Source organism: Pistacia vera, unplaced genomic scaffold, assembly GCF_008641045.1.
Source record: "Pistacia vera cultivar Batoury unplaced genomic scaffold, PisVer_v2 Contig321, whole genome shotgun sequence".
Taxonomy (NCBI): Eukaryota; Viridiplantae; Streptophyta; class Magnoliopsida; order Sapindales; family Anacardiaceae; genus Pistacia; species Pistacia vera.
This window is the reverse complement of record NW_022196137.1, coordinates 203,129-230,343: the sequence shown is the minus strand read 5'-3', so window position 1 is coordinate 230,343 and position 27,215 is coordinate 203,129. Positions and strand designations below refer to the sequence as shown.

At 32.1% G+C, this 27,215-nt stretch overlaps 1 protein-coding gene across 15 annotated transcripts in view; it reads left to right on the top strand.

Annotated features, from left to right (window-relative positions):
- The first annotated feature begins 4,866 nt into the window (after positions 1–4,866).
- Positions 4,867–27,215, top strand: part of LOC116137227 (disease resistance protein At4g27190-like) — a 90,023-nt gene continuing 67,674 nt past the window's right edge. For 2 of the 15 annotated variants that reach the window (XM_031422896.1, XM_031422894.1), the window contains exons 1-12: positions 4,867–5,037; positions 5,147–5,243; positions 5,337–5,420; positions 5,551–5,598; positions 7,383–7,900; positions 8,095–8,156; positions 8,411–8,488; positions 8,812–8,894; positions 11,128–11,209; positions 11,294–14,402; positions 14,648–14,857; positions 15,314–16,084. In XM_031422896.1, the coding sequence (XP_031278756.1) occupies positions 11,295–14,402; positions 14,648–14,857; positions 15,314–16,084 (4,089 nt within the window). In that variant the 5' untranslated portion in view covers positions 4,867–5,037; positions 5,147–5,243; positions 5,337–5,420; ... (5 more) ...; positions 11,128–11,209; position 11,294. Of the gene's footprint in view, positions 5,038–5,146; positions 5,244–5,336; positions 5,421–5,550; positions 5,599–7,382; positions 7,901–8,094; positions 8,157–8,410; positions 8,489–8,811; positions 8,895–11,127; positions 11,210–11,293; positions 14,403–14,647; positions 14,858–15,313; positions 16,085–16,245; positions 16,405–18,111; positions 18,338–19,107; positions 19,667–27,215 lie in introns of those variants that run through there. The other 13 variants (XM_031422900.1, XM_031422909.1, XM_031422904.1 and 10 more) reach the window with 13 other exon arrangements.

Sequence of the window (27,215 nt, the reverse complement as noted above, 5' to 3'; positions counted from 1 at the left end):
AAATTGAGGTTAGGCCTTAAACTAAGAATCTGTATGGCTGGTGAAGTTCCCTCACAAATCAGAAATCAGAGAAGATAGATGGTTAAGGAAGAAGGTACTAATGCAGACATGCTCACATTATCAAGAACAAGTTCAGTCAACTTAGTAAAATAATAAACTAATTCTTCCCATACAGCTGATTCAAGTCTCATGAAAGAAATATATACAGAGAGATCAAGAGAAACCATATTAGACAAGTGGGATATCTCAGTTGGAATTTTAACAGTAAAGTTTGAGTTAAGAATTTGAGAGAGATTGAAATCACTATAAGCCAGATTGAACCTCTGTAGGTAATGGAGAAGAGGCTGCTGTTGGGAGGGGAAGTTACCAGGCACAACTAAGGTCGACGCCAATCACATGACCGGTTAAAGTATCTCAAGTGACTCGGTCCCATGAGCAGCAATCAGTATCCTCTTTCCAAGACATTGTTACTTCCCCCTGCTTTTCAAGAAACAGGACATTATGTTACAAGAGAAGAGAAATTTTTTCACTTCTATTTCTTGTTTTCTATAATGTAATAAAAAGCTTATTATTATATTCTGATTTCATATGCTTCAATTAATTGGCTCCGCAGGCATTGAAAATGGGCAAGGAATATGAAATTGCTGAGTTCCCTTCAGAGCCTTCTATCCAGATCTCATGCTACGATTTTCGCCAAATATAAGAAAGTGTACCCATCAAGGGGTTTTGAGATCTCTTTTATGACTACATAAAACAATGAAATCTAGTATTACGTACCCATCAAGGGGTTCGACACTTCGGCTATTCTAGTAGAGAACAATTATTTAGTTTCACCAAGTTTATCATAGGCAATTCAACTCTTAAATAATAAGTTCCTAAGTAGTATTTTACAAATTTCTTTAAAAAAAAAAGGGTTTAGACATATATAACCAACTCAATAATCGCAATTTTTCAAAATATACATACATTATTTAGAGGACAAATGTAAGTTGTAAAATCCAATGATTACCAATTATATCTTAAATGAAACAACAGATGATATGTTCCTAATATATAACGCTATACTATGTTAAATTGTATAAAACTCAAATGTATATCATTTTAATTAAAGTATGGAAGACTATGTTAGATGGTGCTAAACTTGATAGTTTAGTACATTCCAATTATTTTTGTCTTGTTATTTTTCATCAAGAGCAATTATGTTAACCCCCATATTTTCTGTAAACCTTCTTTCCTTTAAAAAGCGGTAGTTGGAAAGAATGCCCATTCTAGGGGCATTTAGTTTTGTATGCGAAAAATGCCCACTTTCCCTTGTTTAAAATTTTTCTCTATTTTAACCCTAAAAATAATTTATTAAAATTTTAATTATTTTTATGTAATATTTATTAATAATTAAATTAAATTATTTGTTTATCCCTACAGTTACAACCATAACAATCGCTAGCCTATTATTACTAGAATCACACTTCTAACATCACTGCTTTCACATGAAGGACAAGTGATCATTGGTCATATTATTATTTCAAAACTTTTGGTAATAAAGACAGTTATGACTTATGAGATCTATATAATACAAATAGAGGGTTTAAATGAATAAATCTAACAAAACTAGAATTTAATATTATACTTTGAGAGTCTAATTAGAGTGAACAACTTTTTCCCACCCAAGGTTTGCCTGAACGATACTTTTACGACAAAAGAGTTTTAAAATACCACTTTCCCACCGAACATTTATATTATGTTAATACCCTAAATATACTTCGCTTTCCTACTTAGCATTCGAAAAGTTACTAAGAGCCAAGGTAAGAGGGTTTTTGTAGAGTAGGTCGGTGGATCAAAGGCGGTGATCAACTGAAAATTTGCTATTAGAATCATAAGGAAATCAACTAAAAATAAGAAACCCTAGATTTACGATGGCCGGTAATTGGCGATAAATCAGGTGCTAAAGTGAGATGGGTTTTGTAAAGAGATGACCGGATTAACTTTGGGTGAAAATGTGGTATTTTGAAACTTTTTATGTGGGAAAGTGTTATTAAGGCAAACCTTAGGTGAAGAAACATCGTTTACTTGTCTAATTAAAACATGCTAGACTATGTTAGATGGAAACCACATTTCAAGTATTTTTGTGTTATTCATTTCCATTAAGAGCAATTATGTTAATTTTGACATGAAGGATAAATGATCATCGGTCATAATATTATTTCAAAACTTTTCGTAATAAAAGAAAAGGTTATGGGATCTATATAATCGGAATAGAGGATTTGAATGAATAAACCTAACAAATAATTACAAAGAAATGTACTGTAATTGGTTACTATATAATTTTTCAGGTGCTTTATGAACTGAATTTGATTGCTTGTTAGACAATAGAGAAGTAACAGAATGGTTGATGTTCTCTTTTGCCAATTGACTGAATTTTCGAAGATGCAGGCTCCTTTTTTTTAATTTTTTAGAATAGTATTCCATTTTGAATAGGATTTAATCAAACATGATATAATTTTAAAAATGTGTTTGATATATTTTTTGAAAATATTTAGATTATTTTTTAACCTCATACATTTGTTAATTTACTAAACACCCCTCCAAACAATAAAAGTTTATAAATCAATAAAAACACTCTCCCACCCATCCAACTAATTATCGATAGCCACCCACCACTATCAGACAGTGATCAAAAGTCGTCAAAATGATGCACGATCAACTGGATCTAGTCGGTGGTGTGACGAAATGGTCGAAAATAGCCAGATCTATAGCCAAAGATCTGATCGTTGATGACAGCTATCTTGGCCATCATTGATGACCAAATTTCTGGCTGTCGTTTGGCCGTCAACATCGGTCAAGATATGTCCATCGTCAATGGCCAGATCTAGCTGTCGATGGTTAGATCTTTGGTCATAGATCTAACCAGAAATGACTAGATCGACTCACGATCGGCCAGATCCAACCGGTTGTGCGTCATTCCGATGACTTTCAGCCACCATTCGACAATGGTGATAGGTTTTTGATAATTAGTTGGGTGAGTATGAGTGTTTTTGTTAATTTATAAATTTTTATTAAGAAATATAATTATGGAATGATTTGAATTAAATAAAATATAATTTGATTTTGAATTGAATAATGAGGATTAAACACACACACACACACACACACACACACACACATATATATATATATATATATATATATATATTTCACTTGATTTGATTGGATTGGGTAATATGGTATAATAGATATCGACAATGGGTAAAACAAAATGGAATCCACCAACTGTGGGATTTCAGTTTTTGTGGCCAATCCGAGCTTCACATGTTCTTCCATTGTCCCTGTCCTTTCTTTTTTATCTGCATTATGTCTAACATTTCCTCAGGCTCCTCTCCTTCACATAACTCAATCTTTATCAATTTCCTTTTTTTTTTTTTTTCTTATCGTTAAAAATATCAAACATTCTTTACAAAATTATAAAAAAAGTTTTATTACAAGTATTTTTAATACTTTTTAAATAAAATGGATAAATTTAATACTAAATTATCTCATAAGAGAGAAATAAAATTAACCCTTACACGTAAAATTACCATATCATTTGATATAAGTTTGTAGAATTGAATAAAATGACACAGTAAAAGTGAATTGTATTATTGAATTACTGGAAAGATGGCTGTTGGTGCATCAAATCGTGGCAGACATAGGGACCATTCGCTAAAGAAAAAATAGGGGAAAATTAATAGCTTCTAGCTAGGGTGTTTTCATGCATTAAATTTCTGTCGTCTTTTAGTTTGATAAGTCAATTCTCTACAGACATGGTGGGTCTGGGTCAATATTTCCACTTACAAATAGCAGAGCAACTGTGGTCGAGAGGAATTGAAATATAATGCTTTCTGAGTGAACGACATTTTGCACCCAAAGTTTACCGGAATTACTTTGTCACTCATAAACTTTGAAAAATATATTTTCTCACCCATCAGACGTTAGTTTCATTGGTAAAAAGACATTCTCGTTGGTTCGCACAATATATGTTAATAAATGTATTTGTTTTCACCACTTATCACTTATGTCTAAACAATTTCAGTGTTTAGGTTATTTGTTTTTTCTGAATTAAAAAAAAAAGTTAACAATTGTTACTTAAATTTTAATATGAAAATAATGATAATAAAGATCCAAATTAAATTACTAATTCACCCTTATATTACTATTAAATACACATAACTTTTACATTATATTCTGAAATAAATTACCTTCATTAATAAATAATTAAAAACATTTCATAATTGGTGAATATTTAGAATTGTCGGTTACTCTCTATCAACAATAAAAGCGAATTCTGTTATTGAATCCAACAACAAAATTGATATCGAAATGATGCTCCGAAGAGGATTTACACATCCTAGTAATTTTTATCGGCTAAAAACTCATGTTTTATTTGCAAAAAGAGGAGAGAGAAATGTTGACTGTTACTTTCTCCTCTTAATAAGACAAAAATATATTCGACGACTAGCCAGTGACATCTTGCTTACCAAAATTGTAAATTTTCTGAATACAAATTTTTATTCAATTTATTTATTAACATAAACCAAATTAGGGGTAAAATATATATTTAATTAAGTTTGAGTGGAAAAATGTTATTCAACGTTGTTAAAAATTATAAAGTAAAGAGTAAAGAGTATTATAATTCTTTTTGTAGCTTTACCCCATCAGGTAACAGATGCCATGGACAGAGATTGACAGTAGGTGGAAAATTGTTTTCTTAAGAAGGTTTTGCGGGTGGGAAAATGTAAATGCAGCAAACCCTGGGGGAAAATTGTTATTCACTCAACGCTTTCTTAATTTACTCTTTACTCTCGAGTCACAGTATTCTACAAGTCACACATTCTCATTTATCTCTTTCAGCAGCTCTGTTTTGTGCTATCTAAAGTTTACAAGTTGAGTTTCAAAATCATTCATCTCTATCTGCAACTCAGTTTTGTGTAATCTAAAGTTACAAGGCAAGTTTCAACTCAGTATAACATTGATCCATCAACCCATTCGGTACCATCTTTTAACGTAAACAAAAATTTGCTTTTGCTACTGCTTAATTATCTTCTGCTTTTTGTTGGTTGAGATTTTTAGTTTATGTTTTGATCTGCTGGTTTATGTTATTATCTACTTGCAGCACTACTTTACTATTATTTGATTCTCTGAAGATAATATTTGATACTAATATCTGTGAGCCAAGGGATAGTCAACTGAAAGTCTATGTTGGTGTTGAGGTAATGAATCACTTTTCAGATCTTGTAATATACTCTTTTGTGTTAAGCGATTTTGAAAATATATGAAGATTGTTGTCGTTATTTTACTTACAGCAGGACTCTACCAGCATCTGATTCTCTGGAGAAAGTGTTTGCTTTTGCTTCATATATTTAAGGATATATTAGCTTACAGAAAAGGTCATTCCTAGCTCTTTGGATCTTCATTTGTGATCTACTGAATTACTTTTTGGTTTTAAATTAATGATCTTTAGATCTGGAAAGTTTTATGTATATCTATATGTTCATTAATCTTTATTTATGCTCATAGGTGATTCAGATTTTGCAAATTTATGAAGATCTAAAGCTACCAGGTCAGGTGAATTTCTAGGTTAAAATTTTCCCGTTTCAATATGATTGTTTAAATTTGAATATGAAAATAATGATAAATAAAGATCCAAATAGAATTACTAATTCACCCTTATATTACTATTAAATACACAAATAAATTACCTTCATTAATAATTAATTAAAAAAATTTAATGATTGGTGAATCTTTTGGTGACCCACTGCCGGCAACCGGTTTTCGTTGTCGAAGAGAATCTGACAACAAAATTGATACCAAAATGATGCTCTGGAGACGATCTACACATCCAAGCAATTTTCATCGACCAAAAATTCATATTTTAATTGCAAAAGGAGGAGAGAGATGTTGACCGCTATTTTCTCCTCTTAATATGGCAAAAATATATTGGAGTTCACAATTATAATAAGATATATGTTTAGATCGTAATGAGAGCTTCGTTTTGGCATCGGTGGTGTCGTTGGACATGCTCTGTTGAAGGAGGCTGTCACCCACAACTGGGTGGCAACACCTTGATTACCAAAATTGTAAATTTTCTGAATACAATTTTTTATTCAAATTATTTATTAATAAAAACTAAATTAGGGGTGAAAAATACATTTAATAAAGTTTGGGTTGGAAAAATTGTATTCAACCCATTAAAATTTAAAATTAAAAAATTATAAAGTCAAATAAGAAAAGGTATTATATTCTAATATAAGATTTTGAAATCTCTTTTATGACTACTTAAAAACAACGAAAATCTAGTATTACTGGCGTGCATTAATTGTAGTTTTGCATTACATAAAATTGATCTAATAAAGAATTAATGCCATACATTCAAAATTAATTTGTAGACCTCTGTTATAATGGATCAAGGGTTTTCTTAAATAATCAATTATGAATTCATCACTGACGTTGAATATTTTATTACAAAATTGAGAATCAAGTTTTTTTGTTATCCGTAAAAATTGGGTTTATTGATGTGATATTGAAAGTGAAGAATTTTTCTTCATTCAATTCAATAGAATGTGAAGGTTTAATGAGAATTTTGGAAGAAGTTACTTCGGTTTTCTTTAAGCTAGATAAATGATTGAGCAATTTCTTGGGGTGCTTTTACAGTTTGTGTTTTTGTTTTTTAATTATCAAGAGCTTTCATGGTGTTCTTGTTCAATTCAAATGGCTATTGCGTGTGTGGGTTACAGTGATTGAAGAGAGAGACAGAAGGTTTCTCTTTGTTTACCAAAATAGCATTCAATTTATAAGAGTGGTGAAATAATTGAGAGTAAGTGATGTGTAAACTTTTTTCACTCAAATTTATATGAACCATTAGATTAGAGTTAGATGAAGGGTGGTTCATTTGTGTCTTATTTTAAGTCAATAATTTGTATATAGACTGACCCTAAATTAATATGATAATTTTTAATGAGTGAGAAAAAATATTTAACAAAAGAAAAGGTGAAAAACTTTAATTCGGACTTTAATACAGAAGTCTTTGCAGACTTGGTGGGTCATTCCACTTAGAACGACAGGACCAAACTTCAACGAGTATTTCTCAAGTTGACTGCACTAAATTTTTTTTTTTTTTTTTTTTTTTTTACTTTTTATCCTTAAGTTGGATTGATTATGAATATAATGTGATAGAGATTCATTTGCAGGAAAAACATCGATCGCTCCACTGATTTGTTATGATCATTTATGATCTTTAAACTTTGATATAATAATTTACTTTAAATGTGTCCATGACTATCTTCTGCTTTTAGTTGTTTCATTTGTTGTTATTTACTTGCAAGACTGATTGAGGACATATTTGATTACAGAAGAAGGTGAAGAGATTTTACACTAAAGATCTGAAGTTACAAAGTCAGGTGAATTTCGTAGATACAGTTTTCATGTTTCAATATAATTACTTAATAATCTTTGAACATCATCTTGAAAACACTTACTTTTGCTGATGTTTATCTTTCTGATTTTACCTTTATCAACCTCATGTTTTATCGATTTTCGATTTACTTCAATAGTTTCAGTAATTTCGTTTATTAGGCAATCTAATAAAATTGAAGTGAGGGAAAAGTAAATCAGTTGGGTGTTGTTAGTTTTGATTGTGTGTGACGTATATTTCACTTGATACTGTATATGTGTATGGGAGGTGAAGTGGAATTCTCATCCGCAGCTTTCATATTGGATGTATTCTGCTGACACATAAGGTATGAAAATTAACTTTTATGCTTTTCCATTATCTTTAGTTATGTTGTTTTAATGGAGCTTAGCAGCTGTATATCACTCACTGATCAGAAATCTTATCCCAATACGTGTAGCATCAATATCTACTGCTGAGGTGAGTTTTAAAAATATATAGCATATTCATCCTATTTTCAGGATATAAATACATTTTTTATCCTAATTGTACTATTAACATATAAATACACAATTTATTATTCTTTCATTATTACCAAGAATTGTATGTTGAATACTTCATTAAATAACTCTACCATAAATGTGTATGTTCACTCAACTTCATGCTAATAGCAGTGAACAAAAGTTTCAAGTCTCAAAGTGAGGTGCCTTTTTCTAGGTTGCAACCTTCCATTCAGGTATGATTTTCTTAAGATTTATGAACTTTTTTATTTACTTCTATTACTATTTGTCTTCTGGTTTGTGCTAAATTAGATATGTTAATTCTTCCACTTTCAAATATTTTAATTTACAATTCTAAGAAAGAGGCAAATTAAAAGATTAAGGATGAGATAAGATAGATAAACACTTGCTTGTGCTAACACTCCAATAGCCGATTGAGATTCTTTATTCATAATTTTGATTAGCTAGTTTCTTGTCTTATCATTTGTAGCTTGCTTGAGAATTCTGTGGCGATATCTATCTAGTGAAATTCTAAGAAGTTATTGAAGCCATCTCTTTACTTGAGAAAGTAAGCAACATTTTTTCTTTTCTTTTCTATTTCATTCACTTTAGCCTTTATTAAGTCAAAATCTTGGTTCCGCCACTAAATATTGCACATTCAATTAAGGATTATTATATAATTAAGTGTTACTGTATTGATTTGGTATTAAAATTATTAGGATTTTTGGATTAAAAATCAAAATTTTAAAATTTTTAATGACGAGTATGCGTAGAATATAAGTATCAAGTGCACATTTTTTTTTTTTTTAATTTTTTTGTAAACAACTTTATCATTAATTTTTTTGGGGGATCTCTGTCAATATAAAATTTAACTCTTCTTTTATTGTTCAGATCATTTAGGTAGTTCATTATTTTTCAAGTCAAACTCTTGCTTCTTCAAGATAATACTTTTGACGTCAAATTGTCTCCTTAAGGTAATGTTTCACACATTGAAGTCTCTTATGATATTTTAATGCCATAATATAATATCTTTTCAAATATTATTCTTAACATTGATACAAATTTCTTAATGTTATATTTTTTTTTTTTTTTTGAGTCCGAAGGTGTATGTTAGTTGACTACCTAAAATGTTAATTTTTAACTTTATATCTTAATTGATGAATTAATTGGAAGGAATTGTTAAAATTTGTGTGAAAATGTTTAGGACTTACTTTATATAACCTTTTGTGGGATCGATAAATATTAAAATTTTGCATTAGTTATCAGAAACTATCATACTTCTGTCATAGGGGTTTATGTACTTTTACAAAGGGATGGGGACGGGGACGGGGACGGGGTCCTCGAATTTTTGGGGAAAAAAAAAAGTATTTTGCTTTTTTATATAGGGGATCTGTTTTCATCCCACTTCCCAAAATCAATTCAGGGATGAGTTTTCATCCCCATACCCTTCTCGTCTCCAAAAGTTTAGCTTAAATGCCCTTCCCAAACTGGGTGCCTGGGTGGGGACCCGTCCGGAAAATTGTCATCCCTTTCATGGAGATATTTTTAATAATTGTAGGGGGCCATATAATTCTTTCTAATATTTTTCCCCCCAAAGTTTACCATAATTATTTTTTCACTCATAAATTTTGAAAACTATATTGTATTTTCTTTTAATTTGATAAGTCAATTCTCTACAGACATGGTGGGTCTTTAATTCCACTTACTTATGAGCAAACGTGTTTGAGTGGAATTGGAATATAGTACTTTCTGAGTTAGTGACATTTTTCCACCCAAAGTTTACCGTAATTCTTTTTCACTCATAAATTTTGAAAACTATATTGTCTCACCCATCAGACTTTCAAACGTTAGTCTCACCCAAAATTGTTATTTAAATTTTAATGTCAAAATAATGATAATAAAGATCCAAATTAAATTACTAATTCACCCTTATATTACTATCAAATACACATAGCTTTTACATTATATTCTGAAACAAATTACCTTCATTAATAATTAATTAAAAGAGTTTTCATAATTAGGTTTAAGGGCTGAACATAAAAAAAAAAATCCAATTTTTGGAAATCTTTCAAGTACGATCTCTCAAATCAATTTATTTTCTAATTTTATTCTAGTCATAAAAACAATTGGGTTATTTTTAATTTTATTCTTAAAAAGAAATCAGATAAATAATTTTCTCTATGCTACATTTTTTTAACCAACATCCCCGTTGAGAAAAGTTTTCTAAAATATATGAAAATTCTCAAAATGCGGCCCAATAAAAAACAAACTAATTAAAACTGAACATAGTTTTCCACCTTTAATTTACAAAGACCACCTTCCAGTCTTTGTTCTTTTAGGTTCACACATGAGATTAAATTAAAAGGCAAGGATATTTTAACTTAAATTTTAATGCTAATTGAGAGTCGTACATTAATTACAATCAAACAGTGTTGCATGTGTTGATAGAAAATAATTAATATTTAAGTTGAACTTCTGAACCCATAAACTATCTCTATCTATGTTATCGCTTTAAATATTTTAATTATAATTGAGGAATGATCAGTTACAAATATAAAAAGAAAATATTTATGACAGTTGAAGACATCTTTCTTAATAACTTAAATTAACCTAATAGCCTTGAAACTGACAACTATTAGAGGGTGTTTGTCTGAACTTATGAAAATTAGCTTATAAGTAACAAGTGTTTATAAGCTAATTTTAACTATAAGCATTTGAAATTTTAAGCAATTACATGTTTGGTTAAAATACTTATAAGTGACTGATAAGTAGTTGACGTGTTTGGTAAACTGTGGCTTATAAGTATATTTTATTATAAAATGACTAAAAAGGGTACTACATTAAACAAGGATATATTAAGAAATTTTAAAATTAAACAAGGATAATGTGGTAATATACTTGGTCAAACTAGCTTATAAGCACTCTGCTTATAAGCCAAAAAAAAAAAGTACCTCTCCCCCAACTTATTTTTTTGGCTTATAAGCTCAACTTATAAGCTCAAAACAATTATAAATAAACAGGTCAGCTTAATTTAAGAGCTTATAAGGTAGTTTGACCAGCTTATGAGCTTAGACTAACACCCCCTTAGTCTAGTATCTTGTTATAACACTTAACAATATATTGCTTCCCATGAAGAATCTTATTCACATTCGCGTCTGTTTTTCCTTCTACAACTTATTCTGACCTTGTCTCCTTTACTTCTTGCAGCTAAGGCTAGGACAAGCTGGGAGCTTGTGCTTCATTGGTTTTCATTCAAAGTCTGTCATTTCACAATTACCTAAAGAGAAAGGTGTTGCTATTTCTCATTCACCCATTTTCAATAGTTTTTCTTTGTTTGATTCCATACTAATAATCAATTTCTGATATCATACAGGATGGAAATAGTAGCACCTTGTATGGAACATATTGTATCGGCGGTTGAAGAAAACTTGTTAGAGTTAACCAAACGTCATGTTCGTTATTTGTTTTGTTTCAAGAGCATTGTCAAAGATTTTAAAGATGAATTTCAAAATTTGGAATCAACACGTGACGGTGTGCAACAAGATGTTGACAGTGCGACAAACAATACTAAGGTGATCAAGAAAGATGTGCACAAGTGGTTAAAAAAAGTGGACGAAGTTGTTAAAGATGTTCAAAAGTTAGAAGAAGAAATTGAAGAAAATAAAGCAAGTCTTGTTGGGCGGTGTCCTAATTGGGTTTTGCGATATCGGTTGAGTAGGAAAGCAGAACATAAAAGACATAATATGTTAAAGCTACAGGGAATTGGCAAATTCGAGAAAGTCTCCCATCCTGCTACATTACCAGGGATTGAATTTTCGGTCCCTAAGGATTTTCAACTTTTCAAGTCTGCGGAACCTGCTTTTCATAAGATTATTAAGGAACTAGAAAGTGATGAAACCCATCTGGTTGGATTGTATGGGATGGGCGGAGTGGGTAAGACAACCTTGGCAAAAGCAGTGGGTAAGAAAGTCAAAGAAGAGAAAATTTTTGATGAGGTTGTGATAATTATTGTATCCCAAGCTCCAAACTTCAAAAAAATTCAAGGTGACCTTGCAGAGTCATTAGATATGAAATTGGAGGAGGAAGGCGAAGAAAGAAGAGCAAAGCATTTGCATTTGAGATTTGTGGAGACTAAAAAGAAGATCCTCATTATCTTAGATGATGTTTGGAAAAAATTTGACTTGAAATCTAAAATAGGATTTCCTTTTGGCGATGATCTGAAAGGTTGCAAAATCCTTCTAACAACTCGTAGCCAAAACGTATGTATTCGTATGAGTTGTCAGCCGCGAGTTCTTTTGAATGAACTGAATGAAGATGAAGGATTGGCTTTACTTAAAAAGCATGCAGGTATAACTGATGATGAATCCCATCCATTGAACGATCTAGCGGTTAAAGTTGCTGAAGAATGCAAGGGATTGCCATTAGCAATTGTAACTATTGGGAGTGCTTTAAAAGAAAAAGGCATTGATGAATGGACACTGGTGTTTGAGAAATTTAAAAAGTCAAAACTTGTAGATATACATAAAGATATTGATGTTGATGATGATGTATATGCTATTCTTAAGGTCAGCTATGATTATTTAGAGAGTAAAGAAACCAAGTTATGTTTTTTGCTGTGTTCGTTGTTCCCTGAAGATTATGAAATTCCTTTGGAGGAATTGGTTAGATATGGAATGGGGCTAGGTTTATTTCCAGATGTTGACTCAATTGAACAAGCGAGGAGACAACTGCGAGTAATGGTTAATAAGCTCATAGCTTCTTGTTTGTTGATAGATGCTGGTGTAAAAGGATTTGTGAAAATGCATGATGTGATTCGTGATGTTGCCTTGGGAATAGCATCCAAAGGAGATATTGTATTTCTTGTTAAAGCTGGCTTGGGATTGACCGAGTGGCCAAAGGAGGGAAGGCACCTTGGACAACATACTGCAATCTCCTTAATGGACAACGAGATACACATGCTTCCTGATCACTTGGTGTGTCCAAAGCTCGAAACTTTGTTATTGTCTCGTCAATATTGTTATGAACGTCGCGGCAACATTGAAGTTTCAAACCATTTTTTTGAAGAGATGAAAGCATTAAAAAATGTAAGTCTAAGTTATGTGGTTCTGTCATTAAAATCACTGAAGTTCTTGACAGATCTCAAAACTCTAGAGCTGATTGATTGCAATTTGAGAGACATTTCTTCTCTCGAACATCTTGCCAGACTTGAAATTCTTAGTTTAAGATATTCATGGTTTGATGAATTTCCAAAAGAACTTGGGGCCCTCACTGAATTAAGATTGCTGGACTTACGTGACTGTAGTGGGTTAAAAAGAATTCCTTCCAATGTGATATCGAGATTTTCTCAGCTAGAAGAATTATATGCGGATGACTACTTTGACGAAAGGGAAGATGAAGAGACGAGTACAGAAGGAAGCAATGCTAGTCTCTCTGAGTTGAATTCTCTATCCAATTTGGTTGTACTATTTCTGAAAATAAAGGCTAAATGCCTATCGGAAGACTTGGGTTTTATTTGCAACAAATTGCAAAGGTATGATATTTGTGTGAACAGTACTGATTCAGAGTTTTATCATGTATCAAAATCAAGAAGAAGAGCTTTAACAGTGACAAAGATTGAAGCCGCCTCACTGATTGCGTTAAAATATTTGTATCATACCCTAGAATATCTTGCAATCCAATCTTGCAACAAGCTGGAAGAAATATTTCAACTTGATGGGCTCTGTCATAACAGGGAAGAAAATGTTGCAATGCTTTCAAGTTTAGCAGAGTTAGACTTGAAAGAGTTACCGCAACTGAGATGTATATGGAAAGGGCCAACCCATATTGTAAACTTAAAAAGTCTTACAAAGGTTGAAGTGAGAGAGTGCAAAAGTTTGATTTATCTCTTCACTTTGTCAGTTGCTCAGAGTTTGGTCCAACTGAAATCACTCGAAGTAAGTGATTGTGAGAGTTTGAAACATTTGATAGTGACAAAAGAAGGTGATAATGACAAGGAGGAGGAAATATTACCAGAATCTCATCATGCAGTTGTTGTGCTCCCAAATTTGGAGAAGTTAAGCATTCTAAAATTACCGCAACTGAGGTGTATATGGAGTGGGCCCTCTTATCATGTAAAGCTCCCAAGTCTCACAGATGTTGGAGTGAGAGAATGCAAAACTTTGATTTATCTCTTCACTTTGTCAGTTGCTCAAAGTTTGGTCCAACTGAAATCACTCAAAGTAAGTGATTGTGAGAGTTTAGAGCATCTGGTTATAACAGAAGAGGGTGATAATGACGAAATATCATCAGAACACGATCTTCAAATCCACAGTCCTTTCTTGTCAAAACTAGAATCTCTCAAGATAAATTCTTGTGAGAGATTGGAACATATTTTTCCTGTCTCTTTTGCAAGAGTACTTGTACAGCTTGAAGAGTTTGCAGTAGAAAATGCCCCTCAGTTAAAGCAAGTCTTTTATTTGGATAATGGAAGTGAAGAAAATGTAGTTGCCGGAGATGGAAAGGAAACTGCAGTCATCAAGCNGAAATATCATCAGAACACGATCTTCAAATCCACAGTCCTTTCTTGTCAAAACTAGAATCTCTCAAGATATATTCATGCGAGAGATTGGAACATATTTTTCCTATCTCTTTTGCACGAGTTCTTGTACAGCTTAAAGAGTTTACAGTAGGAAAGGCCCCTCAGTTAAAGCAAGTCTTTTATTTGGATAATGGAAGTCAAGCAAATGTGGTTGCCGGAGATGGAAAGGAAACTGCAGTCATCAAGCTCCCTAAGTTGAAAGTACTAAGACTGGATGGACTTGCAAGCATGATTAGTTTCTGCCCAGAAAATTTTCATTCAAGTTGGCCAGCTTTGGAAGATTTCACAATAGACGAGTGCTCGAATTTGAGTATGTCTTTCGTTACCGAAGTTGTATCTAAAGTACGAGATCTACAGGAGGTATATATCTTTTTTTAATTGTTTATCAAGATTTTCTTGAATCTGTTGCCTTCGTTTTTTGAAGATTTTGGTCTGAGAATGAACATTTTGGAATTTGATTAAAATTCAAACAAATAAAAATTCGTAACTTTTAATGATTTATGTTAATTTTTTTTATCAGAAATATTAATATAGACATTTTTTATAATTAAATAAAATAAAAAATATTAATAAACTTTTTAATGATTTGAATGAACATTGATTTATATTAAATATTAATATAGAAATATTGGGTGTCATCCGATTGTATATTACCTATTAAGAGCATTTGAGTCAATAATATATTTTTACTTTATTTAATTTTATTTTGTGAATCAATGAATTAAAACTAATGGATGACTTTATTATTATTATTTCTACTTTTAATGTAGGATGTTATAAAATTTTGATAAGATGAATGTGATTTGCTTTCTCCAGAATTTGCGAATTCTAAGGATTGGCAGTTGGAATCAGTTGTACGACACACTTCTTTCTGGACTGAAAGATGGCTTCTTCAAAAATTTGGAAGAATTAAGTATCAACAGATGTGGAGTAAAAGTGTTATTTCCGTTGGAAGACGGAGAGCAACATACATTCTCACTCCCTTATTTGAAGACACTGCAGTTGGAATATTTGCCACAACTAGAAGGTTTATGTAGTAAGAGTCCTACACTTGTTTCAAGCCTAGAGAATCTTACAACTTTATATCTATACCACTGCGATAGGCTGAGAAATATCTTTTCAGCTTCTCTTGCTCAAAATCTGTCGCAGTTGCAAGTTCTAAGAATCTCTGATTGTGGGGAATTGGAGGAAATCATTGTTGAAGAAGATGAAGAGAATCAAATTCTATTCTTCCAAAATCTCTTACAAATTATTGTTAGAGGATGCCCTAAAATAAGACGTTTGTTTGCTATCACGGTAGCTCCACGTCTTCAAAAACTGAAAGAGATATTTGTATATGATAACTCTGAATTAGAAGAAGTATTTGGAGATAAAGATGTTGCTGACGTCATGGATCACAAAGAAATCACGCTGCCTCAACTTAATAGTATGGTTCTCTACCGATTATCAAGTCTCAGCAAGTTCTGCCCAGTGGGTTATCACTTCATATTTCCATCTTTGAGAAGTGTATTGATAATTAAAGGATGTCCCAAGATGAGTACAAGATTTTCCATGGGTGAAGACAGATGTGTGCATGCCAAAGCAAAGGTACTTACTCCTTTTCAAATCCTTCACTCGATAAAATGTTGGCTTATTATTATTATTATTATTATTATCATTTTTCACTTGTACTTGTTGTTTTCTATGATGTCACAAATAGCTTATTATTCCATTCGCATTTCATATGCTTCAATTAATTGGTTCCGCAGGCATTTCAAATTGCAGAGTTCATCGATATCATTTGCTGGAATTTTGACGACATACAAAGAGAGTTACCACTATACATAGAAAATGATGACCAAAGTATCAAGCCGAAGGAGGAAGAAATTAACACTGAAACTTGAAACATTCTCACGATTGCTAACCAGGTAATATGGTTGTATTTTAGTTTTCTCCATTGTTGTTGTGTTCTTGCTGGTTTTAATTTAATGATGAGCAGAGTATCCACCAACTGCTTGTGGAAATTCCCCAACGTAACTCACATATCTTAAAAGTTCAAAACATAGACTATGGCTATTGCTTCTGTTTATTCAAATTTCTTTTGATTTTGATTAATGTCAGTTTAAGTTTCTGTTTTAAGCAACTTTATAAGTGCTTAGTTTTACTTGCTATGTAGCAACTATATAAAGTCACAGTATTCTTCTCNTTTAATTAAAATTCAAACAAATAAAAATTCATAACTTTTAATGATTTATATTTAGTTTCTTTATCAGAAATATTAATGCAGACATTGTTTTTTAATTAAATAAAAAATATTAATAAAGTTTTTAATGATTTTAATAAACATTGATTTATATTAAATATTAATATAGAAATATTGGGTGTCATCCGATTGTATATTACCTACTAAGAGCATTTGAGTAGGTGGGCCACAAATAATTTATTATTTATAAAAAACTGTTAATTTAATAATTTAATAATATTCAATAATATATTTTACTTTATTTAATTTTATTTTGTGAATCAATGAATTAAAACTAATGGATGACGATATTATTATTATTATTATTACTACTTTTAATGTAGGATGTTATAAAATTTTGATAAGATGAATGTGATTTGTTTTCTCCAGAATTTGCGAATTCTAAGGATTGGCAATTGGAATCAGTTGTACGACACACTTCTCTGTGGGCTGAAAGATTTGGAAAGATTAAGTATTAACAATTGTGGAGTAAAAGTGTTATTTCCGTTGGAAGACGGAGAGCAACATTTATTCTCGCTCCCTAATTTGAAAACATTGGAGTTGACATATTTGCCAGAACTAGAAGGTTTATGTAGTAAGAGTCCTACGCTTGTTTTAAGCCTGGAGAATCTTACAACTTTATATCTATGGCGCTGCGATACGCTGAGAAATATCTTCTCGCCTTCTCTTGCTCAAAATCTGTCGCAGTTGCAATATCTATATATCTCTTATTGTGGGGAATTGGAGGAAATCATTGTTGAAGAAGATGAAGAGAATCAAATTCTATTCTTCCAAAATCTCTTACAAATTTATGTTGTAAGATGCCCTAAAATAAGACGTTTGTTTGCTATCACGGTAGCTCCACGTCTTCAAAAACTGGAAAGGATACATGTATATGATAACTCTGAATTAGAAGAAGTATTTGGAGATAAAGATGTTGCTGACGTCATGGATCACAAAGAAATCGTGCTGCCTCAACTTAATCGGTTGGGACTCTGCCAATTACCAAGTCTCACCAAGTTCTGCCCAGTGGGTTATCACTTTCTATTTCCATCTGTGAGGGAGCAATTGGTAATTGAAGGATGTCCCAAGATGAGTACAAGATTTTCCGCGGATGAAGACAGATGTGTGCATGCCAAAGCAAAGGTACTTACTCCTTTTCAAATCCTTCACTCAATAAAATGTTGGCTTATTATTATTATTATTATTAAAGATTTTGTGTCAAAAATTTGTTTAATTCTTCTTAGAAACGGAGTTGGGTCACAAATGTAATTTCTTAATTTATTTAATTTTTTTCATTTTTCACTTTTACTTGTTGTTTTCTATGATGTCACAAAAAGCTTATTTATTATTACATTCTCATTTCATATAATTCAATTAATTGGTTCCGCAGGCATTGAAAATGGGCAACCAAGATCAAATTTCAGAGTTCCCTTCAGAGCCTTCCATGGAGATCTATTGCGTCCGTTTTCTCGATATAAAAGAAATGTTACCGCTATACATAGAAAATGAAGAGCAAAGTATCCACTGACCGCTTGTGGAAATTCCCCAACGTAACCCACATATCTTAGAAGTTGAAAACATAGAGTATGGCTATTGCTCTGGAGTGCTCCTTAATTTCAGTTTTTATGCATGAAGCTTTGTTTGTTCTCGATAATTATACTACTCTTTTATTTGTTTGAATACTCTGCTTCTTCATTTTGATTTTATATCTATGTTTCTTCTTCAAATCGCAGTCCGCCAAGTAGAATCACCGACTTTGTAAAAAGCACCAAGAGAGACTCCGAAAATGATGAGCAAAGTATCAACCTGGAGGAGGAAGAAATTAACACTGAAACTTGAAACATGTTCATGATTGCTAACCAGGTAATATGCCTATATTTTAGTTTTCTTCATTTTTGTTGTATTATCCACCAACTGCTTGTGGAAATTCCCCAACGTAACTCACATATCTTAAAAGTTCAAAACATATACTATGGCTATTGCTTCTGTTTATTCAAATTTCTTTTGATTTTGATTAATGTCAGTTTAAGTTTCTGTTTTAAGCAACTTTATAAGTGCTTAGTTTTACTTGCTATGTAGCAACTATATAAAGTCACAGTATTCTTCTCCGTTTCAGTTAGTGAAAATGCAAAATTCTCTCAACTCTCTTTTCTTTCTTCTTCTCTGTTTTCCATTTGTTCTTCTTGGAAGAAGTTTGTTCAAATAGAAAGCACAATATTATGGGAAAATCCAGTTCTATTCAATTTGATGTGTCTTTTGCTGCTGCATCTGCACAATGCTACGGAGTCTTCGTCAATTTCACTTTTTATGCATGAAGCTTCCTCAATTTCATTGTGATTTTATATTTATATTTATGAATCAGCTTCATGGTTTATTATGTATGCAGTATTCAATTACAACAATCAATTTCACAATGTAAATGAAGTGAAGCATCCAGATTTTCTGTCTTGTAATGCAACATCTCCCTTGGCTGCCTAAATTACCGGCTTTGACTCTACTGTCCTAAACAATCTAGGCCACCACTATTTTTTTGTGTGGCATTCCTGATCATCGAGAAGCGGGACAGAAGGTTGACATCATGGTGACTCCCGTTTCTCTACGACCAAGTGCCAGTTCTAGTTATCCTCCGTCGCCTTCAGCATCCTCCCCATTGCCGCACTTAGTCCTGCTTTCAACACCGCTTCATCTCTCCAATGTTTTAAGCTTTTGTAGACTTTGGTTTGCCTTGGCATTTGTTGCAGCACATTTTCACATTTTCCCGAAACTGAAGTTTTTGTGTCTTTTGGGATTATTCTCTTCATAACTTGCGTTATTTTGTTCTTTTTTTTGTTGACATTGTTGGTCTTGGATTTATGAAGTTTATGATGTTTGTATGCCTCTAGTTTGCACTAGAGAAGACTTTGTATTCCTATTTATGTTGGTGATAGTAAAAGACTTTAATCGGACTAAGGTCCCGTGGTTTTTACTCCTCACATTGGGGAGGTTTTCCACCTAAAAATTAGGGTGTCATTGATCTTTAATTTTTTGTATATATATTTATAACTTTGATTATATTCACTCAAGAAAGAAAAGGGATTTTTGGAAACTAGGCTCCCTAAGAATAACAGATCTATTTGAAGGGATGACGAGTGTTGTGGTTAAGACTTAAGAGTAAGTTTGATTAAACCAGGCAGCAACTGTAAGGAGTTTAGCAATTAATGTCAATTTAAGTATTTTCTCAACTCTCTTTTCTTTCTTCTTCTCGAATTCTTCATTTGTTCTTCTTTGAAGAAGTTTGTTAAAAAAGAAAGCGCAATATTATGGGAAAATCCAATCCTATTCAATTTGTTGTGTCTGCAGAATGCTATGGAGTGCTCTCCTTAATTTCAGTTTTTATGCATGAAGCTTTGTTTGTTCATTTATTTGTTTGAATACTCTGCTTCTTCATTTTGAGTTTATATTTATGTTTCTTCAAATCTATGAGTATATACAGGAGAAATAACGGTACAGTAACATTGTTCAATGGACAAGTAGCATAAATATGAATTATCTATCAATGCAGAACCAATATATTATTACAATTTCATCAAATGACAGAAAGATCATGTTATTATCTCAAAACGTACAAAGGCGGTAATCCAATACAGAACTGAATTGATAAAACCAACAAATAATTAAGAGGAATTATGAGAGAGTCCTCATCCATAGAGGAAGCATTTGCATTTGTATACAAGCAATTTTACACTGAAAGATTGGATTTTTCAAGTTGTTATACGATAATTTTGACACTAAAAAATGTCATATCTTTACTTGATATCTCCCTTAAAATCCCAAGCACACAAAAACCCTCAAGGTGTGAAATGGAGTAATATAGACATGGGCCTCAACTGATTTTTGAACTCCAAACTCAAACTGAGCTGCTCTCATTTCTTCACTTCATCAGATTCTGAAACACAACCACAATCGTTAATATTTTTCAGGTCGACAAGGTGAAAAGGAGGCCCATTCACCAAACCTATGGGCCCATTGACTTTCTGGTTGGTGTATAATTTTAGTAGAATTACTCTTATCTTTCTTGAAAGACTGAAGTTTTTTCCCTAATTAATTCGATCAAATGAAAGGTAAAAATGAAAATGTTTAAGCTAATAACAATTTTACTTCTTGATGAGGCTTTGAGCAGCAGAATTAAGGGAGCGAGCCAAGCTAAAATATTTAATGTTTCCTGCAAAACATCTCCAAATTTGAAAAAAAAAATACATCCACAATATATTTCTCTATACCACATTCTAACGAAACTTTGATGATAAAATTACAGACATTTGATTGCTAGTAAACTGAAATTGAGATTTAAAAAATCCATTAATTCTGTCTTTGTTAATAATTGATTCTATATTATAATATCCCTTTTACTAAGAATCTACCTACCCAGTAAAGTAATAAACTGCAAACAACACACGATCATGAAACTCTCATGTGTAACAAATCTAAGCGNATGATATTTTGCTGGAAACTTTTTGCATGGCTGGTTTGAAGGTTTGGCGCCAGTTTTTGAATTAAAGGGGCTGTCTGTCAAGTGATATTTATATACTGGTTAGGTGAAGACAGCCGGTGATTAAGGCAACAAAATCCCAATGCTATTTGTGTTTGTTAAGGGTAGTTCAAATTGTATCATTTTAAAGATTATTTATATGGTGTGAAGTGGTTGTAACAGTATTGTATGATGTCTATATATGTCTGTGTTTTGAATGAAAATATGAGGACTTTTTTGCAGTCAGTTTTTTCTCTTCCGTTTTAGCTTTTTCTCTCTTGCACAAATAACCTTTCTTCAAAAACTTTAGAACCTTGCAAAGCCAACAGCTCCACTGAATCATCCTAAGAATAATGGATCTACTTGAAGGGATGAAAATGTGTTGAGCTTAAAAGTAAGCTTGATCAAGCTGAGCAGCAGCTGTAAGGAGTGCTGTGTCTGCACAATGCTATTTTAAAAAATCCCAAGCACACAAAAAGCCTCAATGTGTGAAATGATTTTGATTTTTCTGTTGAAATGTTTCATTAATTCTGGAAATACAATGTCATGTTGTTTATTTACTCAACAACAGTCCAGGACGCTGGCAATCCGTGTCAAATGCCAACTAAACTTGAAGAAATAAGAAACAAAAACACTATTGCTGTTAAATGTTAGATTACCAAATCTTGTATAGTATAGCATAATCTAACATTATATATTAGAAACATATTTTTTGTTGTTTTATTAAGATTATAATTGATAAGTCACTGGATTTTAAAGCTAGATTTGTATTTTAAATAAAATCTGCACATTTTCGAAAATAGAAATTATTAAGTTGGCTATATATATGCAACTCCCATTAGTTTTCCTCTTTTTCCTCGAAACCTTAGATCTAAATAGAAAAACAAAATTCAATGTACTATATTTGGTAACCCTCCAGCTTATAAATAAGAAGGCCAATTTTTTTCTTATCACAAAAAAATCTAAAATTGCTCTCCCAATTCCCAAAAAAGTGAAAATGAGTCATTTCCTCTTAACTTATCTTGTCAATAACTCTTCTTCTGTCATACTTGTATTTGTGCATTGCCGATTCGACCCTGAAATAACAAATTCTTTACCTTCAAATAAGGTCGTTCAAGGGGAAATGATCACTGATTTCTGAACTCCAAACTCAAACTCAGCAGCTCTCATTTCTTCACTTCATCAGATTCTGAAACACAAATCTTTAATATTTTCAGGTCAACAAGCTGAAAAGTATCGCATCTTAGCTTCTTTTGAATAGTAATGTTATTTGAGTTTTCCTAATTAAGATTAGACAAGACTCCTTCCATGTCCATGACTTTCTGGTTGGTGTATAATTGTAGTATGATTACTCTTTCTTTCTTGAAAGACAACTTTTTTTCTCTAATTAATTCGATCAAATGAAAGGTTAAAAAAAAATTAAAAAAATTAAAAACCGAAAATGATTAAGCTAATAACAATTTTACTCTTGATGAGGCTTTGAGTAGCAGAATCGAGGGAGCGAGCCAAGCTAAATATATAATGTTTCCCACGAAACATCTCCAACTTTTAAAAGAAATACATCTAATATTTCTCTATACCACATTCTAACGAAACCTGATGATAAAATTGCATATATTTGATTGCTAATAAATTGAAATTGAAATTTAAAAAATCCAATAATTCCTTCTTTGTTAATAATTGATATTATATTATGATATCCCTTTTAGTATCATAGGGCTGCAAGATGGAGAAGACCAATCTGCTCTTTCTCACCTCTGTAAAGAGAAATTAAAACGTGCCAACACCAATAATAACTAAAATAAAGAGATGTGGCTGCGCAGGTAGACATCGACAACTTTGCCTCTCTCTGTACATTCTTCTTGAATCTTGACTACAGTTTTAAATCCAGCATGTCGTCACACAGATGAACAACTTGTCATTTGTTTTCCAGTGAAACTAAAGGATGTCGTTCGTAATCTTATGATTTGGAAAACATGTCATTCGTTTAATAAACGGAAAGGCCACTCGTCATACAATATTTAAAGTTCAGTAATTTCACTCTTATGGAACCCTTCTAGTTCACCCATCTATTTTATAACCAAGCAACCATATATAAAACCTTATTGTATATATGAGCGAAGAAAGGAACAAGAAGAGGACTTTTTATTAACAATGAAGATGACTTTGATGGATCAGCTCACATGCACAACATATAGATTTTTTATTAGCACAAGCGACAGAACCCATCCAAGTTGGGACGAATGGGCAGCCTTAATTAGCTTATCTTTTTACATAAATGAGTAGACTATATCAGATTCAAACTTCACCAAGTAGACTTTCTCAGGCTTGCAAATTCCCTTTCTTTCACCTTCATCAACAGTGGATTGAACAAAATTGAAACTGTGGAGAATTAAATTTATATATGTTTACAGTGCGTTGAACCATTCAATCTAACTACATACATATATCCATGTTTGTGGACAGTTATTGTCTTTATTGGTTGGAAAGTTGTTGAATGGCAAATTAATGGACAATGATATATGCAAAAAAGGGTCACCTTGAATTTTCCCTCGAGTTAAAAAAGTGATCCTTTACCTTCCTTAATTATCAGTAAAAACATCGTCCTCTGGTTAAGTCTATCAGGTTCTCTCACGTATGATGTTAATTGACTGTGTAATATAATGATGGGTGAAACCCTGATTGAATATATGATTTGAGACGTTTTACAAAATTAATATTGAACGATGATAAACACTAAAAATGAGAAAATTGATGAAATCAATGGAAAACTATACAGGAAACTGGAGATGGAGAGAGAGAAACTTGGATAAAATTTAATCTTTTTACTCTACAACAAAACCCTGGTGTCATAGCATATGTACCAACAAAACTATCTATGGAATCCCCCCTAAAATTTTCTCTCCATCCGAAAAATAGAGCTAGAAAGTTTCTCATCATCACTGGTCAGTAATTCATTCACTGTCTCATTAGATGTCCGTCCTCATGTCAATTCACTTTAGGAATGCTCTGAGAGCCAGCCGCCATGACCGGTTATGCGTCTTATAATGATCATTGACGTTCATCAACTGGACAGAACTTGCTACACTGACAACTCCTTACGCCAAAGTGTCTCGCAACAGATTCTTTAAGAACAACCAAATTTGTTACCAATGGGATCCAAGAAATCAGAGCACTTGAACCTCCATCTTCTGTTAACAATTAGAGGACCTATTATGCTCCAGAAACCCACCACAAATCCAAGAGCCATGCTCGCATAGAACCATTCCACTTCCTGTTCATTACCATCTTTTGCTCCTCCATTTTTCGAAGTTTGGTGTTGGAACAATCTCTGTATAGTTCTTTGGAAGGGGAAGTCCACAAAGTTCATTGTTGAAAGAAGAGGATGCTTCAAGGCTTTCTAGTTGGATGCTTAAAGGAATTTTCCCAGTCCAGTTATTATTGGATAAGTTCAAAGTATTAAAAAATGTCAAACTTTCACATACTTTGTGGGATGTCACCGAGAAGCCGATTTGGGGAGAAATCAACGGACTCCATTGAACTCGTAGCACCGATGTTCTCAGGAATTCTTCCATTAAAAAATTTGTGATAAATTCAAAGACTGCAACGCCATAAGGTCAGTCACTTCGTTAAGAATTTCTCCTGAGAACTTATTTTCGTGTAAGTCTAAGCTTCTTACTAAATTAAAAATGATATTAAAATTTTCCTCTTTTCCTTTCATCACAAGAGATACATCCTCAGTAATGGTAGTATCCATAGATGTTATATAGTTGAACAAGTCATTTTTCATCATAGCCTTACCACTAAATTTATTAAGACATCTTGGTAAGATCTCATATCACAAAAGAAATGGAAAATTGACCCGGACAAAGAATTATTGGAAAGATCAAGTGCAGACACATTGGAAGGAAAATGAGGTAACTTATTCCACTTAAATCAAATTAATAAAGTTTAACACCATCATCTGTCAAGTTTGGAATCCTCCCATAGATTTAGTTGTGAGATGGATTCAAATAATTTAATCCAGAAAGAGATTTCCAAAACCAATTACAAATGGTATCTGAAATACCTGACTTGGATATATCAAGATAAACTAATTGCTTTTGCCAAAACACCCAGAATGAAAACTGAGGCCCTAAATAACAACATTCAACTCTAAATGTTGAAGTTGGGAAGGAAAAACTGGATCAGGATAAGCTTTGATCACCTGGGAGTTTCTAGATGCATAAAACTAAGACAATCTAGTAGATTATGACCTGGGAAACAAATCCATTCAATTTGTTATAGGAAAGATCTAGAAATTTCATGGACAAAAGTTTTCCGAAAGACAGTGGATCTCTTCTTGTTCATTCTCTGAAAGCAACATTAGGAACAACACTAGGATTATCCTGCGAGAGTTTTTGCATAAGAAATTGATCTATATGATATATTGTGCTAATTAACTTTGTTACTTCATATTTTGATATAACCTGATATCTAACCAATAGCAACAAGTGCAAGTGGAACCAAAGCCCACAGAAGCTTATTAAACTGGAGAGAGGAAGCAGTGTTGAGGGCGGGACTGGGTGCAGTCAATGAAGAGGATGCTGACGGCGATGAAGGATAATTAGGACTAGCACTTGGGCATAGAGAAACTGGAGTCACCATGATCTCAACCTTCTGTCCGTCTTCACAATGACTAGGAACGCCGCATAAAAAATAGTGGTGACCAAGATTTTTGAGGGTGATGGAGTCGGAGCCAATTGTGTAGGTAGCCATAGGAGATGCGGCATTACAGGACTGGAAATCTTGATGTGTCACTTCCTTTACACTGTGAAATTGATTGTTGTAATATAATCTTACATAATTGAGGTACATAAAACAAAGTAGCCCCTAACATATAATAAATCTAGCTGCAGATTCCCAAAACACAACCAAATTTTTCCCCCAGGCTTTCGGCTATCCTATTAGTAAAGAAATTTAAATAAAGTAATGTTCATCATGATCATCCGAATGAAATTTCAGTAAAGATGGTTGCATTCTTGTAAGGTTACAAAAGATTTCAAGTCACAAGTCACAAAGTTACTTTTTCTACTGTTTTTCTTCTGATTTCTGCTAAGACTGAATATCTTAAATCTTCCCACTCTCAATATTTTCAATTTTCTTTCTAGGAAAATTATAAGATTAAGTGGGAGAGAAATATATTTTAGGACTTGATTGTGTGTGCTAAAACACCGATGGGCCATTCAATTTTTTAATCATAATGTTATCTTTCACTTCGAGCTTCTCTCAAAATTAGGAGCTGATATTGATCTGGTTAAGTTATAAACTAATATTGAAGTTGCAAATTCTCTTTTATAATTAAGTCATCAAGTCTATTGTTATTCAAATAAATAGCTTGCGGTGAATTACTCTCAAATCGATCAATATGAACAATTAACTGCTTATCACTGAGGTCCACCAACGTCAATAATGGTATAATGAATAACCAAAACGGGATTCTCCCATTGAGAGAGATTTTTTTTTTTTTTTTTTTAGATTTTCAAAATTTTTATTATAATTATTTATTAAATATTAAAATAATTTAATTTCTTAAATAACTAATTACATTGAACTCTCTTATGATATTTTAATGCTTTCAAACGTTAATTTACATAATTCTTAATATGTGAAGTTAAAATTTAATTGTGACATATGCTTTAGAATTAGTATTTTTACTACAGCGAAAACAACTTATTTTACCAGTCTTAACGGCTGAATTTTTCTTTCCAATTTTTGGAGATCTTTCAAGTATACCTTATATCAATTAATTTTCCATTTTACTCGTTTTCGTCTAAACAATTGGGTTATTTTTTTAATTTAACTCTTGAAAAGAAATCAAATAAATAAGAGATTTTGCAAATATCTAAAGATCTGAAATTAATTTTCATGTTTCAATATGATTACTTAATAATCTTTGAACATCATCTGGAAAATTGATGATACATTAAAATACTTACTTTTGCTAA